The sequence below is a fragment of the Chelonoidis abingdonii genome, chromosome 1, assembly GCF_003597395.2.
Source record: "Chelonoidis abingdonii isolate Lonesome George chromosome 1, CheloAbing_2.0, whole genome shotgun sequence".
NCBI lineage: Eukaryota > Metazoa > Chordata > Testudines > Testudinidae > Chelonoidis > Chelonoidis abingdonii.
Genome location: NC_133769.1, coordinates 137,589,654 through 137,613,998, shown reverse-complemented (window position 1 = coordinate 137,613,998; position 24,345 = coordinate 137,589,654). Strand labels below are relative to the sequence as shown.

Below are 24,345 nucleotides of genomic sequence, written 5' to 3'. Positions count from 1 at the left end.
TTACTGATATATACTCTCAACCTTAATTCTATTTTAATGAAGTTTTTGTCTGGAATATAATCGTAAGAATTAGATACAATAATTGATAACAACTTACATTAACTACAACCAAATTTCTTTGCAACCAGTTTGTGCAAAAGAAGAGAAAAACAAGGGGGCCATTAGAGTATAAAAGTTTGAGTCATAGGTTAATTATTGACACTTATAATACTTAATAGATATTCATTGTAATTTACAAATATTAACCAGTCAATCAAGTTGGCCTTTACAAGATACCAACTTCACCAGCTTGCTAGTAACTTAAGATAGCTTTATTCAGGGTCATCAAAAATTCTCAAATCCTGCTATATATTCAATAACTGATGGAAGCAATCCTAATTAGAGGTCACTGTCAATTTTATTTCTCCTTTCCTCTGTAGGGTAACACAAGAAGAGGTTCTTTGTTGTTGATTGTTTCCACTGCCTGTAATGTAACAAGTTCCTAACTGCAGGTGTTAAATGTTACCTTGCAGTTCCTGTTTCATGTGTTTAGTGTGTGTTACTTTATATGTAGTATTGAAAAGATTCATGCTGAATGGCAGGGCCTATAGTGTTCATTTTCTTTTAAAATTACCTTAAATCATGCACTTTTCTTTTGTAAAATAAATCAAAATACTTGGTGTAACTGGGTCCCGGGGATTGACCACACTGAGAATGCCACGCTGAGGGCAGACTGCAAGAATCAGGGCAGGCAATTGTCCAAAACTGATGGGTTTACTCTATAATTAGATTTACCAAGCCAGTAACAAAAGAGCTTCTGCAATACCACACTAGTTAACCAGAAGTCAAACATAGTCCTCTCTGGCTCCCATCCAGATGAACTGAACGCTCAGATTTAGATACACCTCCTAGTGGATGCTGTCCATATCACAAAAAGCATCATCAGAACTGGCTTTGTTAGTCTAAACAGAGAGGGCAGAAATGGATTCATTAAGACTAAGTCATCCTATCCCTGCAATTGGCCCCTTTAGGGTTAGAGTTGAGGCATTTTAATTAGTCACTGTGGAGGAAACTACAGCTTCAGACTTTGAGTAGTACCAGTGGTGCAAGTATGGAATATGGCCTCTGGTATTGCAGGAGTTAAGTTATTTAAAAAGTAGTTTACACTTTTTATAATTAGCTGTGCTGATTAAAATATTAATTTATACTGCAGTTTCTTTAAGAAGAGTTATTTTGACTTTGTTGCACTGCAGGTGGAAATTGAATGCAGAAAAGAGCCTTATGAGAACCTTAAATCAAAAGCAGAAGTTCTTATTGCCTTTACTTTTAAATGCCAAAGTCTCTCCTCAGTTACAAACATGTAATTCTCATAAAAAAATGTGCCGAAGCAGTAATTATATTTTGTTCAATTACTTCAAATATACTTGTAATGTGTCCAATTTTAATAATGATATTTTGTTGCCACCATGGTATCAACAATAGTATACTTCTCCTCCAGTGCATCACTAATGATTTAAACAAACGCAATAAAACAATGCTAGAACACTTAATATAATTGGAGCAAGGAATCAAATTACAGTTGAGGTTCACTGTGCAAGAATTTAAATTGTCTCTTATTATTTGAAAGCTCTCTACTGCTGCCATCTGATATCTCTTCATCAATTAGAATAGATCCAATATTTCAAGCAGTAATTCTTGCTTTCCCTTTCTATAACACAGTGATGTCAACAGAGACTTTCCCCCACACTTTATGTGAATTATTCCTTTGTTGATACATACCATTTCTTCATAATTTCTCTTATGTGGATATTAAGATTATGGATTTTTATGAAATATCATACTAATTACATAAAAAAATCTATTAAGCTGCCAAAGAGTATTTAAAAATAAAAATTAAGGGCCAAATCCCAAGCTTTTAATTAAGGGACATTTGGGTCCTGTTGGATTGATGTAAGGCAAGCAGGATTTGGCCTTAAGAGTGCGATGAGAAACTTTGGCATATGGTACTTTAGGAACTACTGTTACACTAAGAGTAATTAAAGTACCAATCAAGATCAGGGCTTCATTGTGCTTGGCTCTGAACAGCAAAATACCCATAATTAGCATGTAAATACAAAGTCAGAAAAATGAACAGTTATGAAATTTTCTTAATTTTGTATAACTTTAGTATAACAACTCACTTCCTCAAAAAGTCAGCGGCCTGTTGAAATGACAATTTAAATATTGTCATCACAATACAACTATTGTGTATAGAATGACACTACTTAAGAGTGGACAGAGAAGCATATATAGTTATATTACAGATCACTCACAAAGACCTTAATATAGCATTTACTTGTTAGCAAATAATTTATCTGAAGTGTAGTTTTACTCTAGAAAAAAAACTATGTGAATTGCCAGCATCTTATTCAGATTTGTTTTCTTTGGATGCAATCCACCCAATACGTGGGGCTAACACCAGACATATACACCAGTACTATCCTCTTTATTTGGGGACAATTTTATGGCCTGTGTTATACTGGAGGTCAGATGAGATGACCACAATGGTCCCTTCTGGCCGTGGAATCTAAAAAAGACCACAGATTAGGGATAGTACATAGGTCTTGTGCAAGTCCTCTGCAGAAAGGTTGAATTTCACCCTGTAATACACAAGTCAAGTCAAACCATGTGTGACCTGAGTATATGAGATAGTCAAGTCAGATCAACCTATGACCAGATCTTGAAGTACTTGGTAAAAGTATTGTGGAGGAAACGGAAAATGTCTGTACTTATTGGAAAACTGGCATAAGTTTAATTAATCATAAAGCAGAAACAGTGTATTTCCCCCCTTAAAGGTGATTTATGAAGGATTTTCAAGAATTTGAGCTTGTGCCCTTTAAGACAGGCCTGAAAGGTTAATTTTTTTCCTGTGTGTTCTTTACTTTAGAAAATCAGGAATGTCAAGTTGAGTCTTTCCTGATTTTGCTGAAGAAACTGTGAAGACTTAAGGATGTTTCCTATGAGCTCTAAGAATTACTAAAATTAATTCTTACTAAAATTTATTATTATTATTATTTATTAGTTGTATTAATGAGAGTGTTTAATCTGTATTTAAGCTTCCTTTATCCAAAATATGTAATAATTTAAATTTAATAGGTGTAAACAAAAAAGCAAAGGTTTCAACAGTGACTAAAAATACCTTCCCTTTAATTACTCAGCTTTCACTTTATTGACTCTTCTGACATCGCCATATTATTCCTGCCTAGAGAAGACCCTCATTTCTAATTTAACAGATTTTTATAAGACTTTTTAAAATGTTTGTATACATCATAAAGAAGCAAGAAGTGCATACACCTAATTTAGGTTTGTCCTAACAAGCCATCATTGATATTATGGGAAATAGTAGAAGAACTACAGTAGACAAGTAATGAAACACTAAGTGAAATGGTGCAACAGACAGAAACAGCAGACACAGTTCTTGGAACCATTATGGACCTGGAGCTGCAGGTTTTGTTGAGTATGTCCTCCCCTCCCCCCGCACTAGAAAAATTCAGAAATTACAAGGGAACGCAACACAAGACAAAAAGTAGTAGGCAAAAGTTAAAACTTGAAGGGATAGATTTCTCCCCCCCTTGAGTTGTCTAAGGTTTTTATCTGCTGTTTAAATCAGTGAAAGCCTTACAGCTAGAACTCTGTACCATGCTTTGGAATGTTCCCCTTGGAATAAACTGTGTTCATTAAATTGATCCTTGTATCAGGGCAGCTGCCTCCTGAGCACCTCCTTTTGGCCAGAATTGGCTCCACAGTGCCCTTTCTCTGTTTCCCTTCTTCAGGGCCCCTTATGAGCTCCCCAGTCTTTCTTGAGGCTAATACCATCCCCTGCCTAGGGTTTTTTAAATAATTGAAACAGTTAAAAATAATCCTCAAAGTCCTACAATACAACCTATTACAGCAACACAAAAGTTTATATTCATCTCTGGCTCTTCTACCACACACTGAGCTCTTCCTCTGTCGTGGTCTGCTCTTCACAAAGCCAACTCTCCTAGCCCTTCCTAGCTGGATCTCAGTCTTCTGGCTCTGGCTACCTTCTCCTGCCAACATCTTGCCTGTTATGAGGGAGAAGGCAGCATATAAACTGCCCTTCTTCAAAGGGCTGATCCCAGTTGGTTGGGAGAGAGAGGACCTCTGCCCACCGTACACTACAGGGCTCCTAATCCTGGGCCCTTAAAGGAACACGTCTTTTTTCCCATCCAACTACTAATTCACCAGGACCGCTTCCTGTCTTCTGGCTTTGGCGATTTCCTGTATCTTTGTTCATTCTAGTGTTCCTGGAGTGGGGTCTTCTGGCTCCTTCTAGCTTTAAGAGCCACCATCTCTGTTACAAGCCTCAAAGGAGACAGGTAGACTGTTTCTGCATTCTGTCTATAATCATGGAGAGTAAAAAGGCTGAGTTTTCTTCTAGTTCCTAGCTATCATGTTCCTGGGTTCAGGAATAATAAGCATTTATGCCCAGATTCTGCATCAGGACCCACTAGCACAGATCCATATTGGTAGATCCTGATGCAGGAATAGAGTCATAATAGATTAATCTATCCTGATTCTGAAAGAGGGGATTGGAATTTCCTCCTTTTACTCAGGCTAGCTAAAATAACCTCTAGAAAAAGAAGAAACTAGTACTGACTCCAATGCTGTTTAGATCTTATAGTCCTTATGCTAGTCAAATTCCTTGCATGTTCCTGTGGCCCACCACTTCCCGCAGCTCCCATTGGCTGGGAATGGTGAACCGCGGCCACTGGGAGCTGGGGGGCTGTGCCTATGGACGGTCAATGTCAGCAAAATGTTTCGCAGCCCACAATCATATCACCCTGATGAGCCACATGTGGCCTGCGGGTCGCAGGTTGCCCACCACTGATCTTGACCATCTCTGACTATCTAACCTGCTCTTAAAAGCCTCTAATGATGAAGATTCCATAACCTCCCTAGTCAATTTATTCCAGTTTTTAACTACCCTGATAGGAAGTTTTTCCTAATGTCCAACCTAAACCTTCCTTGCTGCAATTTAAGCCCATTGCTACTTGTCCTATCCTCAGAGGTTATCAAGAACATTTTTTCTCCCTCTTGCTTATATCAACCTTTTATGTACTTGAAAACTGTTATCATGTCCCCTCTCAGTCTTCTCTTCTCCAGACTAAACAAACCCAGTTTTTTCAATCTTTCCCCACAGGTCATGTTTTCTAGACCTGTAATCATTTTTGTTTTGCTTTCCTCTGGACTTTCTCCAATTTGTCCACATCTTTTCTGAAATGTGGCACCAGAACTGGACACAGTATTTCAGTTGAGGCTATATCAGCGTGGAGGAGAGTGGATGAATTACTTCTCGTGTATTGTTTACAACACTCCTGCTAATACATCCCAGGATGATGTTTGCTTTTTTTGCAACAGCATTACACTGTCGACTCATATTTAGCTTGTAGTCCACTATGACCCCCAGATCCCTTTCTGCAGTACTCCTTCACAGGCAGGCATTTCCAATTTTTTATGTGTTCAAATGATTGTTCCTTTCTAAGTTGAGTACTTTGCATTTATCCTTATTGAATTTCATCCTATTTTCTTAGACCATTTCTCCAGTTTGTCCAGATGATTTTGAATTTTAATCTTATCCTCCAAAGCACTTGCAATCCTTCCCAGCTTGGTATCATCCACAAACTTTATGAGTTTACTCTCTATGCCATTATCTAAATCATTTATGAAGATATTGAACAAAACTGGACCTAAGACCGATCCCTGCGGGACCCCATTTGATATACCCTTCCAGCTTGACTGTGAGCCACTGATAACTACTCTGTGGGAATGGCTTCCAAACGAATTATGCACCCACCTTATAGTAGCTCCATCTAAGTTGTATTTCCTAGTGTTTTATGAGAAGATCATGCAAGACAGTATCAAAAGCTTTATTAAAGTCAAGATATACCACATCTACCACTTCCCCCCTACCCAGAAGCTTTGTTATCCTATCAAAGAAAACTATTAGGTTGGTTTGACACAATTTGTTCTTGACAAAACCATGCTGTTACTTATCACCTTGTTATCTTCTAGGTGTTTACAAACTGATTGCTTAATTATTTGCTTGGTTATCTTTCCAGGTGCTGAAATTAAGCTGACTAGTCTGTTATCTTTATAGATGGGCACTATGTTTTCCTTTTCCAGTCCACTGGAATCTCTCCCATCTGCCATGATTTTTTGAAGATAATCATCAATGGCTCAGATATCTCCTCAGTAACAAATCTGAGTATTGTCAGATGCATTTCATCAGGCCCTGGAGACTTGAATACATCTAACTTGTCTAAGTCATTTTTAACTTGCTCTTTCCCTATTTTAGCCTGTGATCCTACCTCATTTTCACCAGTGTTTGCTCTGTTAGCTGTCCAATCACTATTAAACTTTTTGGTGAAAACTGAAAAAAAGTCATTTAGCACTTCTGCCATTTCCACATTTTCTGTTATTGTTCCCCCCCATTGAGTAATGGGCTTATCCCATCCTTGGTCTTCCTCTTGCTTCTAACATATTTATAGATATTTTCTTGTCACTCTTTATGTCTCTAGCTAGTTTAATCTCATTTTGTATGTTGGTCTAATTTTATCCCTACATGGTTGTGTTATTAGTTTATATTCATCCTTTATAAATTGACCTAGTTTGCAGTTTTTGTAGGGCTCTTTTTTGAGTTTTAGATCATTGAATATCTTCTGGTTAAGAACGTGTGGTCTCTTGCCATACTTCCTATCTTTCCTATGCAGTGGGACAGTTTGCTTTTGTGCCCTTAATAATGTCTCCTGGAAAAACTTCCAGCTCTCTTGAACTGTTTTTTCCTTTAGACTTGCTTCCCCTGGGATCTGACCTACCAACTCTGTGAGTTTGCTAAAGTCTGCTTTCTTGAAATTCATTATATTTACTGGGCTGTTTTCCCTCCCACCATTCCGTAGAATCATGAACTCTATCATTTCATGATCAATTTCACCCAAGCTAACTTCCACTTTCAAATTCTTAACCAGTTCCCCCATTTGTCAAAATCAAATCTAGAACAGTGTCTCCCCTTGTAGAGCTGTCCACCTTCTGAAATAAAAAATTGTCTCCAATACATTGTTAGAACGTATTGGATAATTTATGTCCTGCTGTTATTTTACCAACAGATGTCTGGGTAGTTGGAGTCCTCCATCACCACCAAGTCCTGTGATTTGGATTGTTGGATTTGTTGTTTAAAAAAAGCCTCATCCATCTCTTGTTCCTGGTTAGGTGGTCTGTAGTAGACCCCTACCATGACATATCCTTGTTTTTTACCCCTTTTATCCTCACCCAGAGACTTTCAACAAGTCTGTTTCCTATTTGCATCTCAACCTCAGTCCAAGTGTATACATCTTTGGTATATAAAGCAACACCTCCTCCCTTTTTTCCCTGCCTATCCTTCCTGAGTAAGCTGTACCCTTCTATACCAATATTCCAGTCATGTGTATTATCCCAACAAGTCTATGTGATGCTAACTATATTGTGTTTATTAACTAGAATTTCTAGTTCTTCCTGCTTATTCTCCATACTTTTTGCATTAGTATACAGGATACTTAATTTGATTTCCCCTCTACGTTCTTTCTTATCTCTTTCCCTGATCCCTGCTATAATTGCCCATGTTCCCCCAAGATTCCAACCCTTTTCCCACATCTCTGTGTTTTTGACTTGCCTATGGGCTTTAGTCTCCTGCCCCCACTGAACCTAGTTGAAAGCCCTCCTTGCTAGGTTAGTCAGTCTGTATCCAAAGATGCTGTTCCCCTTCCTCAATAGGTAGACCCCATCTCTGCTCATAATCTAACATATTTATCCTCTTAACACCTTGTGAGGTAGGGAAGCATTGTTAGGTGCTGCATATTCTCAGGGTTTCAAAGCATTTTATAGACCATGAAACTATACAAAACCTCTTTGAGAAAGATAGTTCCCAACCCCATTTTACATGTGGGGACCTGAGGCACAGAGATAAGTGACTTGTCCAGTGGAACTGGAATTGAACCCATATTTCCCAACAGCCCAAGTTAGCACTCTTGCCACTGGACAATCCTTCCTCTCCCAGTCCAAGACAATCTGGGTTCTATTGCTACTACATATTCACTGTGAGATCTGTCATTCTTTGGTGTCTCGGTTTCTTCTTCTATAGAATGGTGAGGATATTTTCTCACAGGAATGTTGTGTAGTTTGGCTATAAAATGCTTTAAACGCTCAGAGGTATTCAAAAGTAATTATTTCCATAGCCTTGGAGACATGTTATTCCTGAATAACTTTGCTGGACAATCTGCAAGTGGGAATAGAAATACAAGTACTTTTGAGAGTGTTTGGAGATGAGTGCAACCAATAATAATTGTTGCAGTTGGAAAACTACCATAGGAAAGGATGAGGAAGAAATCATAGAAGATGTTAATAAAGGCAAAAGCGAGTTTAAGGTGGAAGGGGTGAGTAAAAGCCAGTGTGGTGCAAAACTGTTGCAAGAGAACCAAGACATGGGGAAGGTTTTCCAACAGACTCTCAAACTTTTCATTGAAACTGGGCCACCTTTCTGGAAAAGCATGTATGGCTTCAGGCAGGTGACAATCCTTTTCTGTGGTTCACATTCAGCACTATCTGGGCACTATATAACCAAAAAGAAGCAAATGAAAGAGAGCAACACAAATTCAGTGTTCTGGAGGGACTGACTTGTGAAAAGAGGTAATGTGATGGGGCAAGGCCAGATGGCTACAGTAAAGTACTGAGAAACAGGTATGTTAGCCCCAGGCTAAACAAATCCCTAGTACCCTGGTAACCAAGTGGCAGTTGCTCCAGGTTAATCAAGGCACCTGGAGCCAATTAAGATCTTTCTAGAAGGCAGTAGAGATAGCTACTTTAATTAGAACACCTGCAGCCAATCAAGGCAGGCTAATCAGGGCACCTGGGTTTAAAAAGGAGCTCACTCCAGTCAGGCAGGGAGGAGCCAGAGGAGAAGGAGGTGTGTGAGGAGCTGGGAGCAAGAAGGCAAGGAGCTGAGAGTGAGAGTGAGAGTGAGGCCTGGTCTACACTATGCATTTAAATCGATTTAAAGAGCGTTAAATCGATTTAACGCTTGTACCCGTCCACACTACAATGCCCTTTATATCGATATAAAGGGCTCTTAAATCGATTCTGTACTCCACCCCGACAAGAGGAGTAGCGCTAAATTCGATATTAATATATTCGGATTACGGTTAGTGTGGATGGAAATCGACATATTGGCCTCCGGTGGTATCCCACAGTGCACCACTGACCGCTCTGGACAGCAATCTGAATTCGGATGCAGCGGGCAGGTAAACAGGAAAAGCCCTGGGAACTTTTGAATTACATTTCCTGTTTGCCCAGCGTGAGCTCTGATCAGCACGGGTGGCGATGCAGTCTCAATCCAAAAAGAGCTCCAGCATGGACCGTATGTGAGATACTAGATCTGATTGCTGTATGGGGAACAAATCGTGTTGTATCAGAGCTCCGTTACAGACACAAATGCCACAAGCGTTGAAAAAAATCTCCAGGATACACAGCGCGTGACAAGCGTAACGGAAGCCAGAGACTCAAATGGACGCTAATGGATGAGGGGTACTGAGGACTCCACTATCCCACAGTCCACAGCAGTCTCTGAAAAGTATTTGCATTCTTGGCTGAGCTCCAATGTTGTAGGTTCAAACACAGTGTCTGAGTGGTTCAGAACAGCTCCTCAGTTCCCCCCCCACCCACGTGAAAGAAAAGGGAAAGAAATCATTTCTTGACTACTTTCAATGTCACCCTATATGTACTGAAATGCTGTGGTAGACGCGTTGCTGCAGCAGTGAAGAGCAGTATCCGCCCTCCCCTTCCCCCTCCTGGTGGTAGACGGTGCAATAGGACTATAACCGTCCTCTGAATATCTAACATGTTGACATCGAGGCCAACATTGCTGGTTACTCCCAGTAGATAGGACAGAACGGCTAATAACCAGCTTCATCATAAGCAACTGGGGGCTCAGCCCCCTGCTTTCCTATGTAAAGAAAAGATTCTGTACTACCTGGACTGTCATAGCAGCAGCATGCTGGGCCCTCTCCCCCACACCGCTTAATGTCCTCCTGGACTATCACGCGCTGGAGGCTGCCTCCCCCTCATTTATGTCAACTAAACACTCAGTGTTTCTTATTCCTGCATTCTTATTATTTCATGACACAAATGGGCAGGACACTGCCACGGTATCCAGGAAGGTTGGGGAGGAGGAAGCAACGGGTGGGTGTTGCAGGGGCACCCCCTGTAATACTGACACGGAGCAGCTGTGCTCTGATACACGGTCCTCTAATACACTTGCCCCTATTCTAGGCAGGACTGACTCATATTTAGAAACCATAAGGGAGGATTGGACTCAGTCCCAGTGATCAATCCCAATTTTGCTTTTGCGTTGCGCCCCCAGCTGTTCATCCAGGGGCTCTCATGATAGCAGCGACAATACAGAGGAGGAGAGATAACCGTCATCTCATTGCCAGTTTTCTCTGGCAGTAGACGGTACAGAATGACCAGTAACCATCTCTGCTATCATTGCAAAAGCAAGTGAGTGCTGCCTGTGTAGCCGCTGGGTATCGCCCTCTGTCCACGGCATCCAGACACATATGGTGCCGGAAAAAAAAAAGCTGAACGGGCTCCATGGTTGCTGTGCTATGCGTCTGCCAGGGCATCCAGGAAAAACGGCGCGAAAGGATTGTCAGCTGATGTTTTCCCAGAGGAAGGAATGACTTGATGACATTACCCAGAACCACCTGCGACAATAATGATCAACCCAGAATCCAAGGGGCGGGGAGACTGCAGGAACTATTGGATAGCTACGGAAGAGCTACCCACAATGCAACGCTTCAAAAATCGACGTAGCCTTGGACCATGGACGCACAACGCCGAATTACTGTGCCTAGTGTGGCCGCATGGAAATCGAATTATAATATCAGTTTATAAAACGATTTTAGCAATTCGATATTATCCGTAGTGTAGACATGGCCTGAGAGTGAGTACTGCTGGAGGATTGAGAGGACAAGCGTTATCAGACACCAGGAGGAAGTCCTGTGTGGTGAGATAAAGAGATGTTGAAGAGGCCAGGGAAGTAGCCCAGGAGTTGTAGCTGTCATGCAGCTGTTACAGAAGCACTATTAGAAGCTGCGATCCACAGCGCCTAGGCTGGAACCGCGAGTTAGAGGCGTGGGCCCGGGCTCCCCCCAAACCTCCCAACTCCTCATCAGACACAGGAGGAGCTGACCCAGACTGTGGGTTTCACAAGAGGGGAAGATCACTGAGGCGAACAAATCCGCCAATAAGCGCAGGACCCACCAAGGTAGAGGAGGAACTTTGTCACAGTAAGTGTGTGTAGATTATCTTATAGATAGCTAACGGCTAGTTAACATGATACATGTACAAATATTTGAAATGGTGCACACCTAAGAACAAGAAGGATTCTTTTGGGTTATACATACAGGTGTAACTAGGAGCAGTAAGATGAAAATAAGAAACTAAGAACTTCCTGAAAGTGTTTGACTGGAATATTCTTCTAAGGAAAATGATATAAGCCTCCTTGTTTGGAACATTTAGAACTGGGGTACAGAACAAAGGAAAATGGTAACAATCCTGCATTGCTGGGAGGGTGGATGTAATGGGTCTTTCCCACTCTAGTTTCTTTGATTCACCTTCAGGTAAGTGATCTTGCACATACTGGGCAAAAACGCTGGGTCAAATTCCTGGCACTTCCCACAGGAAACTGATTTCGCATTCAAAGAAATGAGACAAAAAAAATTTACAACTTTTCTGGCATGATCACAGGTCTCAGCAACAAGCTGAGAAACATAATGCTGAGGAGTCTACATTTTGAGTGCTCTCTTCCTTCCATTGGAATAAAAAAAATTAGTGTTAGTTTAGAAAAGGCACAAAGAAAAAGACAAGTCCATCCTGACAAGGGCTATTGGCTTCACCAGATCTTCAGTGAAAAAAAATATGCAGCCTGCTTAGATTCTTGAATATAAGAGATTGCTGCAAAGGCGTAGAGCCAGCTTGTACCAGTGCATAATTTAATTCAAAAGGTGTGAAGGAAATACCATTATTAATCCTTTTAATTAGTTATATACAGGTAGGAAAAGATGGATGGTTGTGGTGGGGTGGGGGGAGAAGTGAACATCTAAACTATTGCTTATGTCTGCTGCTAGCGACATTATAGCAGAGAAGTACAAATGCTCCTCTCTGACATGATAAAACCATCAGAACTAGAGTCCTTAATTCCTTTTTTGCCTCACTCCTACTTTCAAGGGAAAACAGACAAGGGAGATATAAGGGAGGTTACCCTGGATGGGCAAGGGTGGGGCTTGATAAGCTAGGGGGCAGAGTCAGACAACAGTTCTATGAAATCTGCCATATGTAGCTGAAGAGCAGAGAAGAGGAGAAAAGGGACGTACAACAGGAGAGAGTATGCGCTGCTTGCCAGATGGTTTCAGGTTTTTCTTCATTTTATTTCTGTCTGTGTGTGGAATCTCCCATTTTTTGATTAAGCACGCTAGTAAATGTTTTTTTTATGTAGCTTTGGTTGCAAATGCTGGTTAACAAACCTTTGTTAGTAGCACTTGTCTGGTTACCCTTAAGCCTTGTAAACTGAATTGGACTGAGTGAGAATAGTTCTGATATTTGTTTAACATAGGTTCATCTTGTGAATTGGGTGGACTAAAAGGCTTTTTGCTTTAAATTTGCAATTGCTCCCGACAGCTTTTTAGCACTGAGGGAAGCGGCTAGAGAAAATTAAGATTAGAAGTATTTACTCATCAGCAGTGTGAGTAACAAGGATATTTTTCTCATTGCAAAATGCATTAAGAAAAAAAATTGTTCATTTGGTAACAAGTCCACTACCCCATGTAAACATTTCATGAAATACCTTGGAAGAGAGGCTCTACTTAGAAGTATTAAAATAACAATTTATTCACTCATGCACTGAGATCTTAGCAACAAAAGAAATAAATTTAATTTGACAAAAGCCAAGAGATTAAGGCTGAAATTCCATTTTAAATTATTCTGTTATGCTGAGGTAATAGCAGATCAGATGGTATGTTTGAGGCCCCTCTGCCAGAGGAGCAAATCAACTGCAACTAATAGGCATCCTGACTTGAGTTCTAACCATCATTTCAGCATTAATTCGAGTATTGCCTTGTTTTTGTGAGGGTAAGCAAAACCTGTAATGTCATATTTATATTTTTATGGACATTTGTAAGAACTGAGGCAATTTTAAAAATGTCCCTTCAGAAAACAGACTTCTAACACCTGCAAAACTGTTATATTCTGATATAAAAATAAATGTAGATATGTGTTAGTACGTATTAGACTATAGCTATTCAAGCCTGTCTTATGAAATACATGCTAAGCTTTATTGACCAAATTTTCCACACTATTCCACAAGCAGGACTTCACTTAGGTCAATGTCATTACCACCAATATAAAGCTGGTGTAGCAAAACAGAACCAGGCCCGAGCTCTTTCATTTAACACACTGCAACAACACAGATCTACCAGAATTGTGAGTTAAAGGAGCATAATAAAGTCCCAATCCTGCTTTTTGTTGTTGTTGTTGTAGCTTGGGCAAAACTCTGAGTACATCAAGAGTTACAATTGCAGGATCAGGCGTCTTATGTCTGAAATTGCTCATTCTGAATCTTAAAATTGTTCTACAATGTAGACATCATAGCCAAGTCTTTCAGAATGCAACATAATAATAAAGCTCCATATTTTAAACCTATGTATACCATGCTTTAGCCCACAGCGAGCTTATAGTCAATGTATAGACCCTCAGAAAATAGAAGCACTGATAAATTTGCAGCTGTAGTAGTTCTATCTGCAGTAAAGGACACTTCTGTATTCACTGAATCTAAAATGATTTGATAGAATCACCTAAGAGGAAGGTAAGGTGCTTCTGTTACTTGTGTTGTGCTATTTCAGTAACTTTTAAGCCTGTTTTTCTTTAATTGCCATTACACTGAATCTAAATTTTCCACCCCCCTCCAAAAGTCTTACCGTCTAGTTACTTCTTGTGTTTCCATTGTCTAATATGTTCTTCTGATTTAATTTCAGAGCCTCTGAGTGACAACAGGTGACAGGCTGGCGGCTCAGACTGTTGTGTCACAGAGGAGTTCCAGGATAACGGCAGAAAGACATCTTATCAGTTATTGGAGAACACCCAGGACAGAAAGGACATACAATACCTTCTTTTATGATTTTAAATATTGATCAGGGTTAGCAATACCTGTGCTTCATTACAGAATGTCCTGTGGTAATGGTGAAACTAGTGGGCACTCTATGTATAACCTCTGTGGTCAGGGTCAAAGCTCCAGCTCCCAGTTAGCTAGTCTGAATGGTCATAGGAAGTCTTCAGGATTGTTGGAAGTCACAGGGAACTTAAATAATAAGCAATATTCTTCAGTGGCACTAGCTCCAGATACCATGGTGAATAATGGATCAGGAATTCCCCCTAACTCTGAGGAAGATACAAAGGATTCAGCATTCCAGCTCAGCAACCAACCTATGACAGGAAGTGAAATCCGTAGGACCTACACTACCAAGTGTTTCTATGGCCCTTATTTAACCAAAACTAGCATGCAGGGAGATGTCTACAACTTCCTGGAGAGGCCTAGTGGATGGAAGTGTTTTATTTACCATTTTACTGTGTAAGTACCTATACTTTCACATAATTTCTGATGTAAGAGCTATATGAAATTGTGCACTTATGGTCTACTGGAAACCAGGGTACTATGAGTCAGAGTCTGGCACCCTTACTCACAGGGATGGTCTTTGCTCACATGAGTAATCCCATTGAAATGGATGGAACTACTTGTTCCAGAAAGGATCAGGCCCTATACCTGTTAACTTTTCTAGTGCAGTTCACTGGTGTCCTTCAGTGTTTTTATTTTTACTTGTAACTTCCCTTTCAACTACTGTGCTACATCCTTGCTATATACAAGACAAAAAAGGTCCAGTACTATTACCACACTTTTTTTTATCTCTGTCTTAATTTATTGACATTGTTCCAGTAGACAAGGAGATGTGTAAGACTTAGCTCTGGTCAGATACATCCTATAACTGTAGATGCGCACTGTTCATCCTGCAGTTGCACAACTGACTTCAAGCCATTTTTTAAGTCAACTTGTTGTACAAACACCTGAACACTATATTTCTTTTTTCAGTTTGGATTAATTTACACAACTTGAAGTTATCAGTATTAGATACAAACTTTGCAGCAAGTTAGTCATTTTACCTCATGTGCAGTACACAGTGAGAGGAAATTAAGGCTTTGATTTATCCGTGTAGTAGCAAATTAATATAGCTGTTAATATTTTCTCTAAGCTGCTTATAGCATCCACCAGGACAGTACAATTTAGTTATCACTTCACATGCTGCTTAAGGGCAGCAAGGAGCCTCCCCACCTCCCTGCCCAGATTAACAGACTCATGCTTGTGGGGCTCATCCTGCTACCATGCTAAAAATAGCTGTGTAGACATTGCAGCTCAGGCTGGAGCTTGAGCTTTGAAGCAGAGTGAGAGGGGTGGGCTTCAGAGGCCAAGCTCCAGCCCAAGCTGAAACTTAAAAATGCTTCCCACAAGGCTATTTTTAGTATGGTAGCACAAGTCCTGTGAGCCCCAAGGCTGCCCTTAGGGGTAGGCCACCCAGGCGACTGCCCAGGGTGCCATGGTCAGGGGGGCGCTGTGCAGCAGCACAGAATGCGTGCTGCCAGTGTAGTGTCAGAAGCTGCTCTTGGCTGGCAGGGGAGTGCTGCATTGGGGGATACCCAGATTTCTCCCTGCTTCCTCCCGAGGGAGGAACACGGGGGAGGGGGACAGTGATGATGCACAGATACTGTTTGCTTCCCCAATGTTCCTCTGCGCCCTCTAGGGGGCTGTAAGTGGGGAAGTGAGGAGCAACACTAAGCACTCAGGTGGGGAAAGTGACCTGGATGCAGGGAGCCCTGATGTTGCTCCTCTGCTCACAGTCCCCTAGGGGCACGTGGATGGGCAGCATCGGAGGGGGGGAGTGAGCAGCAATACCAGCTGCTCCGTGCGTCCAAGTCAGTTTCCCCACGTGGGCACAGAAGGGGAGTGCAGGGATTTGGAGATGCAGGAGGGGAGTGCAGGGGTTGGAGTGAAGTGGGCAGAATGCAGGGGTTAGGTACACAGGAGAGGGGTGGGGAGCCTGAGGAATCCATGGGGGCCAAGGGAAATAGAGGGCACCCATGGGGGCAGGGGAACCAAAATACAAGTTCACCCAGGACACCATTTTCCCTAAGGCTGGCCCTGGCGAGTCCTCATCTGTCAACCCAGGCTGGGAGGATCTCTGCCAGGGGCTGCCATGGGACATACCTTAACAGTAACTATTATTTGCTTTTTGCTACAGTAAAGGGCCTGTTTGTGCCCCTGTTGAATCAAGTGGGAGTTTCACTATTTACTGGAGTGAGATTAAGATTGGGCCAAAAAAAAAAAATCTTTGTTATGAAGAAAAGTGGAGCGTATAGCTCTTGTGTTTGTCTCAAGTGTTTTCTTAGGACCTGATCATGCGTTCTTTAGCCTAAGAAAATCATCACTCATTTCAAGTAAACAAGAGAGTGTCAAATGCCTACTTTTTGGAAAAAAGACTTAGAAAGATACAGCAATGTTTTAAAATGAGGGTAAACCATGATGATGCCTCTGTTAGTCATTAAGTAGATAGTCTTATTACTGTTTATTTCCTTTCTGTCTCAAGATTATCCTGGCTTTCATCAAATGATGTTTTGATTCATGAAATTTTGCCAAGGAAACGGATAGGGCCTCTTTCAAGGACTATACTTATAGTATATAATCATGCCTAAGGCTTTAAATCTTAAGGTAGATTTAAATAAGTGAATGATCATAGTTTAAGCCTATTTGAGGTTGGGATTTATTTGTCTCACAAAAAATGTGTTTGAGATATGAAATACTGATGATGAGAGAAAACTAAGGTTGACCTTTAATTTGTGCTTGTGGCAGTGGTTTTTTTAAAAAACTAGATCGCAGTTGAGGGAAACCACTGGAGTTAATAGAAATTTTTTTTTTAGTGGCATAATGATTTTAGTAAAACTAAAAACCACTTAATTCCCCTATTCATCCCACTTTTAAAAACTTTTCACTAAGAAGTGCTTATTTTGATTAAAAGAAAACTTGTATACGATTCTTTAGACATTAGTTGCATCTAAGTATCCACCTAAGTGCTTTAACTCCCTAATGATCATATAGTATATACATTTACAGTACAAGGATTTTTACAAAGTGTAGATATACCATACAATAGTAAATATGATTAAAGGATATACTGACATGAATAAAAACTGAATATCAAAATTTTTAAAATGTTGCCCATTTCATTTATGTATTACAGGCATAATTAATGTTACATGGACCATTAGAATCTTAACTTCTTCCTTGTATGTAACTGAAGTTTTATGACTAAATCTATCTGTGTAGAACAGTGGTCCCCAAACTTTTTGTCTGGCGGGCGCCAGATGAAGGACCATGGCGGTGGTCGAGCATCCGCCGAAATGCCGCCAAATTTTGGCGGCATTTCAGCGGCGACATCTCTCGACGACGTCACTTGTCTGCAGCAAGCGACGTCATAGAGAGGCGTCGCCACCGAAATGCTGCCAAAATCTGGCTGCATTTCGGCGGATGCTTGACCGTCGGCCAGGACATGGGCGCATTTAGATGCCCCCGCGGGTGCCATGGCGCCCACGGGCACCGCGTTGGGGACCCTTGGTGTAGAATGTGGGGAACTGGATGCACAACTTGCATTAACTCTCCTCAAATTCTCCACACACTACAGTGATAACATTAGTCATTTACAAACCTGTGGGGAACTTATATCCAAATGGGACTGGAGTCAGATAAAAAAAGGCAGGTACTTCCAGTTCAGCTATGAAAAGTGCACATACACCTCTACCTTGATATAGCGTGACCCGATATAACACGAATTCGGATATAACGCGTTAAAGCAGCGCTTTGGGGGTGCGGGGCTGCACACTCCGGTGGATTAAAGCAAGTTCAATATAATGTGGTTTCACCTCTAATGCAGTAAGATTTTTTGGCTCCCGAGGACAGCGTTATAGTCAATATGGAGGTGTACTATGAAAAAAGACAAGGCAGGGTGACCACAAGTTCTGTGGAACTTGGCAACCCTCTTGTATTCTGAAATTACTATGACAGCCTTCTGTCTCATGTAGTATTTATAATTCCCCTGGTATCTCAAACTTTTTTTAAAGCAATAAACTTGATATGATTCAAAATTTACTAATTACTCCTTAAACTATTGTAATCTATGTGTTAGAAAACCAAAAAAGGGAACAGTTTTTTTTTCTTAATTAAATCCATGTTAGCTGTTTTTCTCAATGGAATTATTCCAGATTTACATTTGTGTAACTAACTTCATGATTATACCTGAAACTTAATTGATCAACAGTTTTGAAGGATGCGTTTGCTTATGAATTTTCCCATCCCTGTCCCCTGTGTCTTACATATGTACTTACAAATTAAGATCCCAACCCTGCAAATCCTTAGTTACCCAAGTAGTTCTCACATTTGTTAGGACTGTTTGGGCAAGTGAACCCTGAAAGCCCTCTCATAAACAGACTGAAAGATTACATTTGTGGGCAGAAGGAGAATAGAGGGCAGCAGAGACAGCAGTGGTGCACAGTATGTGGTGTCTTGATTCTCTTTTGTGCAAACCATTTTTCTGCTTCCACTGAAGCTCCTTAAAGTACAGAATATCAATATATCTTCAAGTCCAGCTGCTGACCATATGGTCTTTAGTCCAGATACAAGAGTGCCGTGCTTGAATTTGAGTTCTCAATTATTGTATGCATTTGCTTAAATCCCACTCACATGCCAAGATAGCACCATATAATCTTCAGAGTTTGTTTTTCAAGCAGTTGTGTGACATATAATTTTGTCCCTGGGGTATTGTACCATGGCAGACAAGTTCACTTTAGTAAGACATGGGTATTGTGTTTCCCCCTTTCTGCACTAAAGTTTTGCTTTTTATCTCTCCGATTACTTTCTACTATGTGCATAAAAGAAGAAGAAAGAAGATTATATTTAATTAAAGTTACTATGAAAATCCAGATAGATAGATCCTGTAACTATGACTGGGACATCGTATATGTTTTGTATCCTAGTGAAACATTTTGTTAGTTTGCAGATGGAGTAACAAGTGGCTGGATTATAATTGAAAATACTATTAGGTTTCTTAAACATCTCATTTAGCATGCCCGTTGGCTGGAAAGAAATAAGGGCAGGCAATTTTCCAGAATGACAAAATTATTTCACCCCAATTTAAGAATCAGATAACAATGAACACAAAGCATAGTACAATACATTTTATCTGACTAATGTTCTAGACTATGTGACAGGGTATGCTATGTGTCCTGGTCTTTGGGGACCTCCCAAGAATTTGGTGAGAGACATTTCATTAGGATTCAAATGCACAGTCCAGTTTTCATGGCAGGTCTCGGGGAAGAGAAACAGACTGGGAAGGGGTAAGTGATCAGAAAATAGATGCAGCTGAGGCTCACTAAAATGAAGTCCCAGGAGGCAAATATGAAGACAGGAAAGTTGTGGCTGGTGGTGGGGAAGTGGTTTTTGTTATATGTGCACCTAGAAAAGGAAATGACTTTGATTTAGTTGCTTGTTCATATCCTGGCAAGGAGATAAGGATTCTGTTCTGTTCTGACTGCAAGTGATAGAGAGGCCACCCTGTGTCAGATTCAGTGAGCTGAACAGCACGTAACAGCAAGTAAGATATAAAATTATTTTCATTAACTGGAATTTCTTCGCTACTACTAAATGGTGCCCACCCTGTTGGAAAACAAGAACATTTATAGCAACAACAGTACAGAAACCTAACAGAGTTGAGGGTCAAACCCTGTTATCTTTATTCACTTGTGTTGTCTCATTAAAATTTTTCTATCATTGAAACTTAAGATAAGAGTTGACCAAAAGGAAACTCATACGTATTCTGCTTTAGAACAGTTTGCTATTGAAAAGAGAACTTGCATATTCAATACTAAAATGTTTCTTATACACACAATGATCTGCTTCTGCTATTAAACCAGTATTACGCCGTTTGGGAATTGCTGTAGTCTGTTACCCTTGAACCAGAAATTTTCAAAGTAAAATGGACATTGCCAGCCATCAAGATAGAGGGGCAAATATTAAATTTATTTTTTAAATATTTGAATAATTTCACAGTTTACACTTGGCAATTAGTACACCACAGATAGTCTCTTGAAGATAAGAGACTTTAATGGAAAAGTGATCATCTCCAGCTTAAAGGAAAGTTAAACCAAGAGAACCACTACGTTGTCATCATATATGTATATATGACCAAGTTCTGCCCTCACACTAGTGTCAATCAGGTGTGACTCCACTCAGGTTATTTAAAGTCAATGGAATTGACACTAGTGTAAATCAGAGCAGGGCTTGCCCCCTTAATTTCAGAGACAGAAGTTAGAAGTTGAGTACAATTCTGAAGATAAGTGTGATGCACAGTGGTCTGTGTATCTAAGAGTGCTTTTTGAAAATTGGAAAGATCCTTCACTTAGTTAAGCTTGTTTCTATGGGCAGATCACAGCTCCTCTGATCTTCACATAATGAGGTCCTCCATGTGTGGATCTACACACTTTTGCGTAGAAGAGAAACTCAGGTACTTTTAAGGTGCCATGTCTTTCCCACCACTGCATCCTGCAGAGGTGTCTCTGCTATTCTATGTCCACATGAAGGGAGCAGGCAGACTCAGGGAGGGCTGTGGAGATGCTTAATGTTTTCCTCTCTTTCCCCATCAAATGTTGTATATATGCTCAGTACAGGATATAAACTGGACACTAGGAAATTTAGACTTGAAATTAGACAAAGGTTTCTAACCATTAGAGGAGTGAAGTTCTGGAACAGCCTTCCAAGGGGAGTAGTGGGGGCGAAAGGCATATCTGGCTTTAAGACTAAGCTTGATAAGTTTATGGAGGGCATGGTATGAAGGGATAGCCTAATTTTGGCAATTAATTTGGCAATTGATCTTTGATTATCAGCAGGTAACTGTGCCCAGTGGTTTGTGATGGGATGTTAGATGGGATGGGATCTGAGTTACTACAGAGAATTTTTTCCTGGTTGCTGGCTGGTGAGTCTTGCCCACATGCTCAGGTTTAACTGATTGCTGTATTTGGGGTGGGGAAGGAATTTTCCTCCAGGGTAGATTGGCAGAGGCCCTGGAAGTTTTTCGCCTTCATCTGCAGCATGGGGCATGGGTCGCTTGCTGGAGGATTCTCTGCAGCTTGAGGTCTTCAAACCACAATTTGAGGACTTCAGTAATTCAGATATAGGTTAGGGGTTTGTTACTGAAGTGGATGGGTGAGATTCTGTGGCCTGCATTGTGCAGGAGGTCAGACTAGATGTTCATAATGGTCCTTTCTGACCTTAAAGTCTATGAGTTTATGAGTCTATGAGCTCGTTAACCATACTACAAGATGCCCAGGTGGAGCTGCCACCGACTGGAGCTGATGTGAGGAGCGCAGGACTCACGTTAACTACTCTAGCCTTCCAGGGATCCCTGGAGGAAGGAGAGCTTAGCAAGGGCCCTGTAGCCTTTCCTGCATGGATGTAAACACCACTTTTCCAACAACTTGCTGTGGGGTAATGTGCAGATTGCCATGGAAAGTGTTCCTTTTTTACATAAGGGTGAGAATCTGGTACCTTTTGACTCTTAGTCAAGGTTTATGTTTGCATCAGAAACCTTTTAGATTTGTATTTATTCGTATTATGGAGCAATGTAAAAATGTGAAATTGATGGTACTATGAACTTATCATAGACACTGTTAGTTTCCAACATGGATGAATTAATATTTAGTACAGTTGGCTTAGTCACTGAAATAATTTAGATGGAGGTGTCAGGGAAGGGACATCAGGATGGCTCAGGGATTTATCACAAGAGAGTGAACCTTTCACCTGTAGGCAACTGGTTTGAGTCTGGGCCAAGTCAGTAGTGAAGATGACTTAATGTCTGTTGGGGGAGATATGAAAAGTTTTTGGCCTCAGTTGAGTTCTCAGCGAACAGATGTTCACATTATAATCACTGGTACAGTGAGCACAGGTTGGAACCCACGTTGGCACTCAGCAGAGAAAACAAGGACTGTTTGTATGAAAAAGGAGACAAAATTCTTGTCTGTTCTTGGCAAGTGGGGGTGTGAATCTTCCCTGCACAAGCCTGCCATAAACCATCTGTCCATGTGAACCTGCTGACATGCATTAAGAGTTCATTTATGAACTTTGATCTAGTCCTATTTGAAAGGGGACTAGATCAAAGCATATTTACAAATGGTTAACAGGCATCAGCAGGGTCCCAATGGATAGCTGCTCCATACCAGGCTAGTACAAGGTAGCTTCGTACCCCAGCTTGGCCTAGGGTTTAGCACAGGTGACAGATTCCTGGGTTCTGTTCCCACCTATGCTATTTTCTTGTTATGTGACCTTGTGAACATTAAAGGTTACTTTATACAAATGGTTAAACTACAGCATGATGACTGCAATACCTTTGTTACAGGGGTATGCTGAGGTCTAAGTAGTAATCAAAAAGGGCTTTAGGTGAAAAATACTGTATAAATTCTAAATAATAAAAATATTATTCTTAGAGCAAACATCCCAGATTACTTCACCTAGGTGTATTAAAAAAACAAACAAATGAACACCAGATCTTCCTCATTCCTTAAGTATCGTGTGAGGTAAGAGCTACACAGCTCTTAAGGAGCACAACAGAGGGATTTTGTACTGCAGACCTCATGTGGTATAGAGATGGGACATTCTCGGATTATCAAGCCATACAGGATCACATTATGGAGGGTTTTTTTCCCCCTTTCAACTCCCTCCCCAGCTCAGACTCTATATATTTTTATGGTCTACACTGGGGGAGGGCGGGGAGACTCGATCTAAGATATGCAACTTCAGCTACAAGAATGGCATAGCTGAAGTTGACGTATCTTAGATCAACTCAGAATCACATACTTAGTGTCCTTGCGGCACGGGATCGATGGCTGCCGCTCCCCCGTCGACTCTGCTTCCGCCTCTCGCTGTGGTGGAGTTCCGGAGTTGACTGCAGAGTGATCGAGATCAATTTATCCGGGTCTACACTAGATGTGATAAATCAATCCCCAATAGATTGATCACTACCCGTCGATCTGGCGGATAGTGTAGACATACCCATATTAAGAGAACTTTAAGATCCCATGGTGAACCAGTCAAGTCAGAAAGTGACCAAGACTGTATGCACAAATTTAACTGACCCTGGCACATCTTCATTATCCTTCAGTACTTCACTTTATATGATCACATATTGTTTCTCATCTAATTTATCATCAGCTTTTTTCAATCTATTTTTATCTTCTTTTGAATCTGAGTTGTAAAATTGATCAGCCATAGCAAGACCCCTGTTGGAATTAATGGAATCTCCAGCTGTTCTCTCTTTTCAGAGTATTAGAAACTCTGCTTGGGATAAGATTTTCCACAACCTTAGACACAACCAACCTGTGTAGCATCTGAAGTAATACTTCATGTATGTCTGACAAACCCTTATAGTCATTTGAGAAGTATGGAGTAATCAATTGCATGTGGCGTAAAACGGTGCAAGTATAACTACAAAGAGTAATAATGAACGTTTGTTGGCATGTAGCATTGGCATTTTAGGCCCTAGATTGCCGTTAGCTTAGTTAACTGTCTCTTTCAGACTATATCCATAAATGCCGAGCTGCTTCTTGAGAAGAAATTGCATAGTACATGGCTAGTTCTCATTGATTTCTATGGGAGTTAGGCCCCTTAAATACATGCCTTAGAGAAAAGATTAAAAGGTGTGTCAGTAAAGATACTGAATCATTTATAACACTGAAAATAAGTACACAAGAATGAAAGTGTATCAGGGAAAAGATATGGATGTAAATCTAAGTCCTTTATAAAAATTCTGTGAAATAATGTGATCCAGTAGTTGAAGGCTGTGTCAGAATGTATATAAATATGAAACAGAGTTAAGGTTACTAGGGCACCCCAAATATTGCCTTTTTCTGATCTGAATATTTAACTATTCATCCTTACTTTTCTCATGTTATTGTATTCCCTACATTTAGTGTAGGAAATACTGTGGTAATTTTAACCATAAGGCAAATTGAAAAATTAAGGGCTGCTTCTACAGTTTACATTTTAAAAATATTTAAGTATTGTCATGTTTCAGAACTCGTTAGTGGGGTCTACTTAAATCACGGCGAAAGAACACTTTTTGCAGGTTGGTCATC

The 24,345-nt window shown here is 40.6% G+C and overlaps 1 protein-coding gene across 1 annotated transcript in view; it reads left to right on the top strand.

Annotated features, from left to right (window-relative positions):
• Positions 1-14,288: 14,288 nt before the first annotated feature.
• Positions 14,289-24,345, top strand: part of LOC116826925 (potassium voltage-gated channel subfamily KQT member 1-like) — a 773,346-nt gene continuing 763,289 nt past the window's right edge. Inside the window, exon 1 of the mRNA XM_075070630.1 lies at positions 14,289-14,692. Within this exon, the coding sequence (XP_074926731.1) occupies positions 14,289-14,692 (404 nt within the window). The remainder of the gene's footprint in view (positions 14,693-24,345) is intronic.